General features: G+C 38.0%; 1 protein-coding gene across 2 annotated transcripts; it reads left to right on the top strand.

The window, feature by feature from the left end:
* Positions 1–863: 863 nt before the first annotated feature.
* ccnl1a (cyclin L1a) lies at positions 864–11,751 on the top strand. Of its 2 annotated transcripts, XM_016490841.1 has the most exons (11): positions 864–1,153; positions 1,523–1,597; positions 2,155–2,264; positions 4,312–4,432; positions 5,996–6,060; positions 8,086–8,185; positions 8,276–8,380; positions 8,481–8,622; positions 10,474–10,585; positions 10,677–10,757; positions 10,833–11,751. In XM_016490841.1, exons 1-11 carry the CDS (start codon positions 911–913, stop codon positions 11,239–11,241), a joined length of 1,563 nt encoding a protein of 520 aa, XP_016346327.1. In that variant the 5' UTR covers positions 864–910; the 3' UTR covers positions 11,242–11,751. The 2 variants fall into 2 exon arrangements, with proteins under 2 accessions (XP_016346327.1, XP_016346334.1); XM_016490848.1 differs by lacking the exon at positions 1,523–1,597.
* The last annotated feature ends 1,058 nt before the right edge of the window (positions 11,752–12,809 follow it).

Genomic DNA, 12,809 nt, shown 5'->3' with positions numbered 1-12,809 from the left:
AAAACCAATAATGCATATATATTTATTTTATTTTATTATTATTTTTAAAGAAACAGCACAGCATTGAATTACAGTTATGTAACATGAAAAATTAAGGAAAAATGAAAAAAGTAAACAGTAGATTAAGGGAATTTGTTATGAGTTTGGGAGATTTTTTAGAGTATGGTAAATCTCAGCAAGGAAGACTGCAAATCTAGGCAAAGTCTTAGGAATTTGGTGTTGTAAATAAAACACACACACACACACACACACACACACACACACAAACAAAACAGAAAAACAATAAGTTAAATTTAATGCCTGAGAAAAATTTCTATCTAAATTTGTCAGAATACTCATAACTTGGAAACAGAAGTATACTGATAAATTGCTACGCTTGCTCCTGCGTAATTACGTGGAGTGCTTTATGTATTCATTTATGTTATACGTGAATATAATACATTTTATTCGGCTCTACAATAGGCCGCGGAAGTGTACAAATCTGTTTGTGAGGTTTACGTTAGAGCAACGTTCAATCCTGACAGAAAAAAAAACACCTGGAAGTACAAGCTTCATTTACAATAACGGACTGCATTAAGTTCCATCTGCAGGAGGCGCTGTGAAAAATAAATTCGTGTAATAATTTCTACCTGTTTGAGAGCGCTTGCAACCCCGGCATACCAGGAATATATTTAAAACGTTTAATTATTTATGGGCACAAAAACGTACTTTAAAGTAATATGGTGGGTTACAGCGTTGAATAAAGTAACAGTTATCTGACAGCGATTGGTTTGTTGAGGTCACATGACACATCTCTGCACCAATCAGCGAGCTGTCCCATGAGCAGCGATGTGCAGTGCTGTTTTCCGCTCTGGGTTACGAATCTATTTCTAGATTGTAGCGTCCTCGGCAGGTACCGACGACAGCGATCATGGAGGCGTCGATGGCCACCGGTCCCGCCGCAAACGCGCCTGCTAATAGCGAGGGCATATTAATAGGGGATAAAGTGTATTCCGAAGTCTTCCTCACCATCGATAATTCTTTGATTCCGGAGGAAAATCTCTCCTCGACCCCGTCTATGCAGGATGGCCTCGACCTGTACACCGAGACAGACCTGCGGATCCTGGGCTGCGAGCTCATCCAGTCCGCCGGAATCCTGCTGCGACTGCCGCAGGTAAATATTCGGTTGGTCTAACTACTTAAACGATTAATGAAGTGAAGCTGTGAAATTATGCTAGCTTGAAATAAACAATCGATGTGAAGCAATTTTGATGTGACATTATCAAACAAGAATCCATAACCCAACAAAACACACCAGACTTTTCAAAGGACTAACAGTTAAACACACCCGCCCCCAAATAAATTAGATATAAAATTTGTTTATACAATGTGTGTAATCTAGAGATAAATGTCAGTGGTTTTGAACGTCTTTCGCGAGCGGTGTCCATCGGCTAGACAAAAACAAAATGGCGGACGTTGCTTTTGAAACGAAACGGCCGTTTTACGTTATATTAAATTTTCTTTAATCGTAATTATGTTTCAGGTGGCCATGGCGACCGGACAAGTGCTTTTTCATCGATTCTTCTACTCGAAGTCTTTCGTGAAACACAGTTTTGAGGTAAGAGAATAACGCGTATTTACAAGCAATGCGGATGGCAGCCATGTTGTTTGAGTGTAAATGACGTTCAACCACATTATAGCTCAATGGTGTGATAAAAAATATTATTCTTTAAATGTTGTCGTCATAATAGGATAATTATGATGGGCGTTTTTTCAAATACCAGCATGCCTACCAATCATACCAACTGCCTAACTAGACAGCATTTTTGGGCATTATAGGCGTGTTAGAACGGATTACTGTTTAGTTAGTCCGCTCACTACGTTGGCGTTGTGTGTGTATGTACATATATACACACACACATATATATTATACACATACATGTACATATAGAGCTCTCGTTATAATTAGCCTATTAAGATTGTACAGTTGTAGATATTTTTTTTCCCACAAAAAAAGTTGGTTACACAAACATTTGCTCAATTTCACTATTTATCGTCAGAAAATTGTATTATCTGCTAACAAGTTGATATATTTATCAGTGTATAAACTAATGTGTGCTGTGTGCTTTGTAATAGTGTTTTGACAGCTCTTTCTGTCATCTGTTCTCTCTCTAGATTGCTGCCATGGCCTGTGTTAACTTGGCTTCAAAGATCGAAGAAGCCCCTCGACGAATTAGGGACGTCATCAACGTGTTTCATCATTTAAGGCAGCTCCGAGGCAAAAGGTAAGCATGGCTCATTCTCACAGAGCTTCTGTCACACGTTTTCTCTGTCCGTTACCTGTGCCAGCAACCTCCCACCTTAACTGATTTATTTTTCTTTGGATAACATTTAATGTCATCACCTCAAAACTGTAAATGATTCAGGTATACTTAAACATGTTAACTGTGAGTAGTCTGTGCACTTCTGTTTGTCATTGATATGATGTCTTGATTTTGTTTGCTTTATTCTAAACCATTTTAAAGCTTTTCAGTTCCTTCATCAGTCATAATTGGTAGTAACAGCAGGATATTCTGATTACCTGAGCAAGTAAAAAACATTCAAACAGCTCAAAAGTGTAATCTTGATCAAGGGAACGTGGTGCCAGTTGAGCTATATTGTGATTACTTACTGGCTAGTATCATTTTAATTCCAGAATGACATAGAGAACAATTTAAAAAGGAAAATTTGTTCATCTGAAATCAAGGACGCGGTATTAACTTGAATTCTTTTTTCCCTTGCAACCAACTAACAGCGACCAGCTACATTTACCAATGCCTGGGTGATGTGGAAATGGTACGTAGAGATGAAGCAGTCGGCATGGCAACAGTGAGCGAGGTGTCGCTTCCCCCCCTCCCCCGGGAGAAGCCAGTGGTCTGAAAGCGGTCACTGGGATATCGGGGATCGACAGGTTGGCCGCTGGTCCGAAGCGTCTGGGTGACTCCTGTATCTCAGTTTAAGCTTATTGTCTCTGCCAGCACAGGTGACAATCTTTTAATTTTCATTTCATTTTTAAAAAAGACACCTCACCACATGTCATAGCTTCCACAGAAATATTTCACGCTGCACATGCAAGATTAAAATCTCTTAAATATTCACATGATGGGAGCTGTGAGGGTTGCATACTGAGAATGTGCTGTTTTTTGTGTAATAATGTAAGCATGGTTTAGATTGGGTGTCTTAGACAATTTATTGTCCAAAATTCACAATTAAATGTTACGTTATACGTAGAACAGTCATGAAATGTCATTGGCATTGAGTTTTTTTGTGTGCGTTTACTCTTAGAAATGACTAACCAAGTTGTTTAGTGTAGATGATTTAGATGTTTTATGATTATGAATTTAGATGTAATTGTGTGAAACCATAAAACCAAAGAGATTGTATTTGTGCTTTATGAAATATTCATGCACTTGTGGATGGGTGCAGTGAAAGAAAAAATCAGATAATAACTGTGGAGGAAAAAAAAAACAATTTAATTGGTTAAAGCAGAAGAGAGAAATATTTAAGTTCTGTTAGGTTAGTAAAATATAGACTAGACTGGTAATATTATATTTTTGTAATATTAGGTTAGGTATACAACGTGGTTTTAGCAATATATTAAATTTGAAGTGTTTCTGTTTTTATCATAACTGGACTGTTATAGTATTTCAATAGTTAAAGGAGTACAAGAATTAATTTCATTTACATGCCTTGTAGTTAGTCAGTATTTCATACTTTTGAAGTGCATATTTAGATAATGTGGTTGAAAGTGACCATTGTTATTTACATGATTACCTGACACATCTGAAGACCCATTCATGCTATTTTCAGATCATGACTCAGCACTGTTAGCATGTCATGAACTTGTTCTTCTAGTTGTTTATGGTGAAGAGCTCACTATGTCTCTTCTACGTGTTTTGATTGTTATACTGACACTGTGTATACTGTGTGTTGAGATTTTTGGTGCTTTTGTTCCCCAAGATTGACCTGGTTAGTTTATTATTGTGATATTGGTTGTGTTTATAGAAGAACATATTCATTTTTTTTTTTACAATCTGTTGAAGCTATGATGTGGTGAGAGGTGGAGCATTGACTTTTTTTCTCTAACAGTCACTTGTGGCAGTGCTAAAAGTCTTACACTGAAATTACAGGAGTCAAAAAACTGGACCTGTTGCCTGTAGTTGGTTGGAAGGGAAACAGAATGATTTGAATTTAAAATGAAGCAAACAAAAAAAAAAAGAAGCATTTTTTCATTGTCTTGAATATTATTTGAGTCAGGGGAAACGATTTTACTTTCGTTCCTTCACAAATCAGGAGTCCAAGTCCATTGATACTTGATCAGAACTACATAAACACCAAAAACCAGGTGATAAAAGCTGAACGGCGTGTGCTGAAGGAGCTGGGCTTCTGCGTCCACGTCAAACACCCACACAAGGTACGTCTCACTTCCTGCTCTTAATGTGTTGTTTTTAGACTTTAAAGTTTTTTAAAGTCCCCCTGTAGTGAAAATCAAGTTTTTTTTAATGTTGTTTTAATATGCTTTTAGACAAATCATGTGCCAATCCATTAATCAACACCATTAATTTGCATCTGCTAATTTGCATATTCATAGATCCGCGTATAGTAAATGAGGCAAGGGTGTAGAGCAGGGTTCCTCAATTAGTTTTCGCCGAGGGCTGAGTTCTGCCAACAATACCAAGCCAAGGGCCTCTGACCTCTATCTATCTATATATATATATAAATATAAATGTTTATTATTATTACAATTATTATATTGTTGCTTTTGTTAAAATAATCACAAGATGAATATTCAGATTTTTTTCCACAGTAGTCTGTTTTATTCAAACAATTATGAACATTTTTGCATTTAGATACAGAAGAACTTAGCCTGTTGAATCTCTCCACTTTCCCTAATTGCAGATTCAATTATTAGATTTGTCAGTATTAATATTTTTATGCTTAGATTTTTTGGGGTGGATCAAACTGTAACACCGTGTCGTGTGTCCCAACCAGACACGATGCGATAAAAAGTATCTTTTCCATGTAGTTTTTGTCCTAACCACCCGCGACAGCAAGACGTGACAATAAGCAACCTTCTATTTTAGGAACGGTTTTTATTTTCTGCGACGTCGTGGCAGGAACAACATACAAAATATGACAGTGATAATCTCAGGTAATGATTATGTGCTTTATTCAATGTGAAAAGTGTCTAATGTGAGTTTGAATATTATTTTGCGTTATCTTTATAACCATAGTGAAAGCAACAATAGATATTTTACCTTGAATTTGTACGTTAAAACTGTGAACTCGCTGCAAACCAACACGTGTATTCCATAACAAAGATATCAGTCAGTCACTCACTCACTCGCTCAAAACTGTTCAGTCCATTCATATTTGAATCATCTATTTTCCGTGTCCACTTTTCTTTTCTACACACTCGCCATGTTTTTGCTGTCACATCGTATCTACACTGGACGCGACAAAGCATTTCAAATCATTTGAAAGTTGTGTCAGTACGTTATAAATAGAATGAGTCAGCAGTTTACTGTCGGGGGTCGCGCCACATCCAAGACAGCATCATTGATTATAACGAGTTCTATTGTATTTTATTGCGCCGCGCCGCTCTCGTCTGGTGTAGACACGATGTAAGTTAATTTAGCTTTCTGATGCTGCGTTTGAATTTTCATGCCACATTATTTGAAATTAGCGCGGGCCAAACTTTTTTCTCTCGCGGGCCGCCTATTGAGGAACCCTGGCGTAGAGTTACATTCAAGCTATTTTAAGGCATGAGAAAGTTATTTTCACAAGAAAAAAACATTTAACTATGTCATTTTGATGATCAAAGATGAGTGCGTGTGCTGAAGGAGCTGGGCTTCTGCGTCCATGTCAAACACCCACACAAGGTACGTCCACCGTCTCAGTTCCTGCTCTCACTGTTTTGTTTTTAGACTTTAAAGTTTTGGTAGAATGAAAACGAATAGTTTGGTTGGTTTTGTAGATTATCGTCATGTACCTGCAAGTCCTTGAATGTGAGAAGAACCAAACACTGGTCCAGACAGCCTGGTGAGTAAATAAACAATCCTGCATTGGGTGTCTAGACACTGCGGTGTAACCAGTAATTAACCCCTCTGCCTCCGTTACGTAACTTTTCTGTCCCCTCATCTGATGGATTGGTGTATTCGTGACTCATGTGTGTTGGTGTGTGTCTTCTGTTTTAAATCTCTTGTTCATGGCTGTAAGTAAAAGAAAATGGAGAGCTTAGTTTAACTTTGTCCTTTCTTTCTACTCTTTGATTAAAGGGTAGTCCATGATGGTAAGTGTCATAAAGAACCACTGAACTCTGCTCCTCCAGCCACATGACCTCAGGAATCTCCCCCCATTGGCTGCCCTTCTCGAGACAGCCAATCCAGTGAGAGCTCTCTACCCGAGAATCACTGATGGGGGCCTTTTCCAGCTGCCAGCAGCATCTTGTTTTCTTGCGGTTGTCCAAAAGGATTTGTATTTTTGCTTCAAGTCTGAAGATTTCTTTCTTTTTTTTTTTATTATTTGTTTTTTTAAAAGGTGGTTTTAAAGCCCGACTATTTGAATTCATTATTAAACCTCAACTACTAGATTTAGGTGGTGTAAGTAGTCCTGTCTTTTGCTTTCTAAATGTACTCCAATTTAAAGGGTAAACCACTCAAAAATGAAAATTATTCACCATGTCTTCTCGAACCTATATGATTTCTTTCTTCGTAGAATAGCAATGGAAAAAAAAGTTCACATTGCTCATTCCCATAAATTGAAAGCATAGAGTGTCCAGATCAAAGGTTCTCTTTATTTTATTAAGTCTTCTGAACTAAAAGTTTAAGCAAAATCCCGTCCTCTGATCTCATTTGTGCTACTGCATATTCAAATTTGGTCTTATTTTGGTATAATTTTTTTTTTTTTTTTTTTTGATAAGTTTGTAATATACTATATATATTAATATATAGTATTAATATATAAATATACTAACATGTAACCAAATGGTATAACAACTTAACATTCAAATGTATCATATGGCTTGAGAAGACTTGTAATATGGTGCACAATGTGCTTCTTCATGCTTTTATATTCATTTTGGTCTCTTCTCACCATATGCATCCATTATATGGAGGATCTTATATCTTGATCTTGTTAAATATTTCTCCTTTTTTGTGTTCCACCGAGGAAAGTTTAGGTTTGAAATGACATCTTGGTGAATAAATGACCATTTTCATTTTTGGTGAACCATTCCTTTAAATATGCAATTGTTATCAATAATTTGGTGCGAGGCGTTGTCTTACGGGAACTCTCTCCTGTTCAGTCTTTGCTTGAATTACTTGTTTGAAGCTCAGCTTGTCCATATAAATCCAATGTTCTAAGGCCTGTAGCATAAACTCTTTAGTGTTTCTGTTCCGGCACAGTGCGCATCAGTGTAGTATTTCCCATATTTTTCATAATGACACAGCCTTTTGGGGCCAGTGTCCGTCTGCCTGTTTGCTGTTTTCAGAGAGCTTTGCATCCATATCTGGCCGTCATTCAGAAATGAAAGATTTTGTCTGTCTGCAAGTCTCCATTTAGCCATCTAGTCTGAGATGTATATTTGTTCATTCCCAGAGCAGCTTCTCTCAGTCCCGCTTTGACTCCTGGTCACCATGCATGCTGTTTAGTGTTTGAGGTGCATGCAATGCTACACCCCCATTCTCTCCATTTTGTACTCATCTGCTTATTTTATGGAAAGTTAAGCTGTTGTTTCAGAAGTTTTGAAGAAATTAAGTTGTAGTAATTTGTTGCATGCAAACTAGTGGAACCAGTTATATTTTTGCAAACCTCCTCCCATGAGCTTGTCTCTGTGCGCATATGTGCACTGAATATGTGCCCCTCCACACTGCATGCTTGCCTTTACACGTTTGTAGAACAACAGAGGAACGTGAGGCAGAGAGGGAAAGGGCAAAGTTAAACTCAAGCCTCCATTTATATTTGGTCTTTTTATTTGCATCCTGTGACAAACCTCGTACATAAATGTATTGATAAACAACCCATGCAGGGAAATGGCAATTTTGTGGTTCACCTTTTGTGTTGCAGGAACTATATGAATGACAGCCTTCGCACTAATGTGTTTGTGAGATTTCAAGCTGAAACCATCGCCTGTGCCTGCATTTACCTCGCTGCACGAGTGCTACAGGTACAAGACCATTCTCTGTCCTTCTGTGTTTACTCTGAGCTCTGGTGTTGTTAATGCCTTTGAATTTTTTCCCATCATTCTTTCTCTCAGATATCGTTACCCTCTCGGCCCCTCTGGTACCTGCTGTTTGGTGCCACAGAGGAGGAGATCAAAGATATATGTGTAACCACTTTGAAGTTGTACACAAGAAAAAAGGTTAGACTTGTTTGACCTTGATCCCGTTTTAGAGTTAGCTGGTCTTCACTTGTGTTATATTGAGTCTTTGTTTCTGATTTCTTTCCTTTTTGATTTGTAGCCAAATTACGAATTGCTGGAGAAGGAAGTGGACAAGCGGAAGGTGGCTCTACAGGAAGCCAAACTAAAGGCCAAAGGACTGAATCCAGATGGCACTCCTGCTCTCTCCACATTGGGTGGATTCTCTCCTGGATCCAAACCATGTAAGTTGTCACTTCCACTGCCTATTGTGCAGTCTAACCTTTTTTTAACGTTTAAAAACAACTTGCTCTTTGCCTAGGCTTTACTTTTAAGCATTGTTTACCCTCGTTGTTCCAAACACATAACTTTTTTTTTTCCTATGACACAAAGGAAGTAGATGGTCCAGGCTGCTCTTTTCTATACAATTAATGTAAAGCTCAAAGTTTTTACGCATACACTAGGGTATGCGTTTGGTGTGTGTTCCTCCATAAATCTGTTGTATGGCTTCAGAAGACTTGAAATATAGCACAGAATCATGTGGACTGTTTTAACCCTTAAAGGAACACTCCACTATTTTTGAAAATAGACTCATTTTCGGAAAAATATCGGAACTCTTTGGTCATTTTTGAGCGAGATGCTAACGGTCTAATCAGATTCAATGATCTATGCTAAGCTACAGCTAAAAGTGCTACTGCCAGACCCGGAGATCGGCTGAATGGATTCAAAAACGGTAAAACTCAACTTTTTAACTCTAGAGGAGTTGGAAAATTTTCAAAAATAGTGGAGTGTTCTTTTAAATGCATACCTCGGGTCTTTAGTGACCCGGGACATCATTCTCTACCCTCTCCCTCCTTCAAGTTAGACGTCAACTTTCTTAGTATTCCTCAATCTATTCATTATAAATAAATATAACGAGAAAAAAAATTAATATATAAAAGAATGCCTGTTTTCTTATTATTTGATTTTTTATTAAAAGTGTATAGGGTCGCTAGAGACCCGAGGTATGTAAATGTGTAAGTATATTTTTCCTGCCCAACTATATTTACACATCTGATGACTCGGTACGTGCAGTGCATCTTTTTTCCTCGAGGTGGCACTGTTTGATACAAAATGATGACATGTTTCATTCATAATTACCGCAGGCATAAAACAAAAGAATTTGATTTGAATTTGTATAATATAAATAATGGTGAATAAGCTGCCAGTGATCAAAATATTGATTTTGAAGTCATTGAAAACAATAGTTTTGAGAATATGGTTGAGTTCGTGAATATGAGGCAGATGCTGAATGTACTGTGGATGTGTGCTTTGACAATGACAGCGATGGTAAAGTCATGTGCGCTAATTGAACCCTTCTAAGTTTCAAAAGGTAACAAATAGGGCTGGACAATAATTCAATATCAATATGTATCGCGATATAATTTTTTTCAATAACGGTGATACGATTTTTAAACACATTTCCGATATTTCGATATACATTACCAGTTTCCCATACATTGATTTATTTGTGCCGTTTGACTTCGTTGAATAAACATGAGCACTGCACGTTTCAAAATCATAACACGGCGCGGGTTTATACACTATTCCATTCAGTATAATTTTTATTATTTTTTTGGGAAAGAAATTATAGAAATTAATACTTTTATTTAGCAAGAATGCTTAAAATTGATCAAAAGTGATGATAAAGGCATTTATAATGTTACAAAAGATTTCTATTTCAGATAAATAGTGTTCATATCGATATCGGAATTATATCGTATCGACCGAAATTAAGAAATATACCGTGATATCAATTTTGGCCATATCGTCCAGCCCTAGTAACAAATTATGCTTTATTTTACTCTTTTGTAATCGTTCTTAATATATAAATTTTTTTGCTATTGCAGCAGTTAGAGATCCATCCGTGCTGGATATATAGGTCTGGGTCGATAAAGACCTGAATATGTAATAGTGATTGGTGAAACATTCTTGCATTTAAGGGTTAATACCACTTTTTTTTATTGTTGGAGCTTGACTTTTAGAAAAGAGCAGCAGAAACATTCTACTAAACTTCTCCTTATGAAACAGTCATCAAATTTGATTCTTCCTGTCAGGTTCACCTAATATAATGAAAGCAGATGAGAAGTCTCCTAACCCTCAAATGCTTAAGGCCATGAAGAAAGAACCAGAAGATCGGCCTCAGGGCTCTAAGAGCCCGCACAACGGGTGAGTGTTTGACAGGCTTGACTTTCATCAAGTTCTTGTGTTTTGTTTAATTAAACCCACTAATTAAGAATCTTCCTTGTCCTTTCTTTAGACTCAGGAAAGATAGTAAGTTAGGTCGCAACAGTAGAAGTGCGAGTCGTTCCCGGTCCAGATCGCACTCTCCCAGACGACAGTAAGTACCACTTGCAGTACACCGCTTTATGCTCAATGATGTTGGTGTCTATACTCAACCGTTTTTTCTTTTTAGTTACAATAACAGGCGCAGTCACTCAGGCACCTACAGCTCTCGCTCCCGGAGCCGCTCTCACAGCCGCAGCCCATCTCCACGACGACACGCCAACCACGGCCCTCCATCTCCCCTCCTGCCACACTTGAAGTCAAAGCAGCGCTCAGACGACCTGCACCAGCACAGCAGACACGGCCACAAGAGGAAACGCTCACGCAGCCGCTCTCGTTCCACCAGTAAGCCCCGTGAGCGGGACAGAGAGCGGGACCGGGATCGAGGTTCCTCGGACTTTGCGAAGAAGCACAAGCACGAGCGTAGCAGCGGAGGCCATCACCGCGACCGGCGGGAACGCTCGCGCTCGTACGAACGCTCTCATAAAAGCAAACACCACAGCAGCAGTCATTCAAGCCACAGTCGTCACAGACGTTGAGTATTTTCCTGTAACGTCACGTCTGTGTGACTGCGAGTGAGTTTGTGTTTGATTAAAGTGGTCAGTGTTGACCTAGTTGTCTGTTTAAATTCTTTTTTGATTTCTCTTGTGTTATTTTGGTGGTTTAGTTTTAAATGTTGAAAGGATATGAAATTACATATTTACAGTGTAAAGATGGGTTCAGTGTTGATGTAATATGGGAAATGCTTTGATTTATAAAAGCATCCTTTTTCAGAAGGTGGGAAAATCACTTGTTACATAGAAAAATTGAAAATGTTTTCAGGAAAGACACCGATACTTTGCACAGCTATAGGGAAAAAAAAAAAAAAAAGCTCTACTGGCAGAAGAAATTGGTTTCTCTGAAAATAGATCATATTTTTTTACAACTGGATGCAGACTTTTTTCTTTTTTTTTCTTTTTCATCATGGTGACTTTGTTACACTGGTTTTTAGTCTGCACGTCTTCATGTCTGATTTTTACTCAATAAAAGTGATTTAATCATACTGTCAATTGTTGTTGGTTTTTACTCTATTATAGAACTTGGATTTATTAATTAAAAATAATTTCTTCGGCGACAATGGCCTCGTGGGCATCGTGCCGACATGTAGCGCCTTTGCGCTTCGGGCGTCCCGAGTTCGAGTCCCGGCTCGTGGACCTTTCCCGATCCCACCCCCCTCACTCTCTCCCCCACTTAGCTTCCTGTCGACCTACTGTCCTATCTAAATAAAACGGCAAAAATAAATCTTAAAAAAAAAAAAATTGTTTTCTGACATCATTAAAATCCCTTGATGATGTTTACCCACATTATCACAAAAATATCACAACAGTAGAAACAGCTCTTATCTGGAGGTGCGGCATTAAAAAGTTTGATTAATTCTAGAGAATCGCCTCCCATCTTAAATGGTTCTCTCTCTTTTATGTAGACTTGGAACATCTATTTATTCTACAGTAGTCAACATTTGAAGTGGATCAAAAAAGTGTGTCAAAGTTGTCCTAAGACAAGAACGCTTTTAGGTTTTGATCCACTTCAGATGTTAACTACTGTAGTTAATCATCTCAAAAAATAGATTAATGTAAATGAACAGGAAAAACAAATACCCAGTGGTGTTACTTCAGTAGGTTTTCTGGGCCATTTGTGCAGTGTATTACATTGGGACTGTATGTAGAAATCATTGGGGCCTGTCACTATAGGCCCCCATTTATAGTGATTATGTGGTTTCGATCTGCCATCTTTCTGGGCAAGGAAAGCTCAGCTTTAAACTACAATAACCTCAGTCCACTGTTAATAGCTTTTCTACATCAACAGTGCATTTTCTGTGGGCACCGTCCTGAAGACAGTATGGTGGTGGTCTTTTCTTTATGAATTAATCAGGGTTTAAAAACGATTTAGTGAATCATTCAATGTTTCACTCATTGTCGCTACCTAGTGGGGTAAAGAGCCACTGGAAAAATATCCGGGCCTGTTCAAACCAAGACAAACGTACGGTGCGATAAATTAATTTAATTTAATTGAAAGGCTATTAATGCGTCTGTAAGACCGACACGAACATGTGCACGTCGTCGGTTTT

This window comes from Sinocyclocheilus anshuiensis, unplaced genomic scaffold (assembly GCF_001515605.1).
Source record: "Sinocyclocheilus anshuiensis isolate Anshui unplaced genomic scaffold, SAMN03320099.WGS_v1.1 scaffold569, whole genome shotgun sequence".
Classification (NCBI taxonomy): domain Eukaryota; kingdom Metazoa; phylum Chordata; class Actinopteri; order Cypriniformes; family Cyprinidae; genus Sinocyclocheilus; species Sinocyclocheilus anshuiensis.
This window is presented reverse-complemented; position numbering and strand designations above follow the sequence as displayed.

What these genes read in the sequence shown, in the direction of transcription:
- ccnl1a (XM_016490841.1), top strand. Translation starts at nt 911, where the DNA reads ATGGAGGCGTCGATGGCCACCGGTCCCGCCGCAAACGCGCCTGCTAAT. An exon ending in ACACTGGTCCAGACAGCCTG is followed by an intron (nt 6,061 to 8,085) that starts GTGAGTAAATAA and finishes TTTGTGTTGCAG; the next exon opens with GAACTATATGAATGACAGCC. An exon ending in TCTAAGAGCCCGCACAACGG is followed by an intron (nt 10,586 to 10,676) that starts GTGAGTGTTTGA and finishes TCCTTTCTTTAG; the next exon opens with ACTCAGGAAAGATAGTAAGT.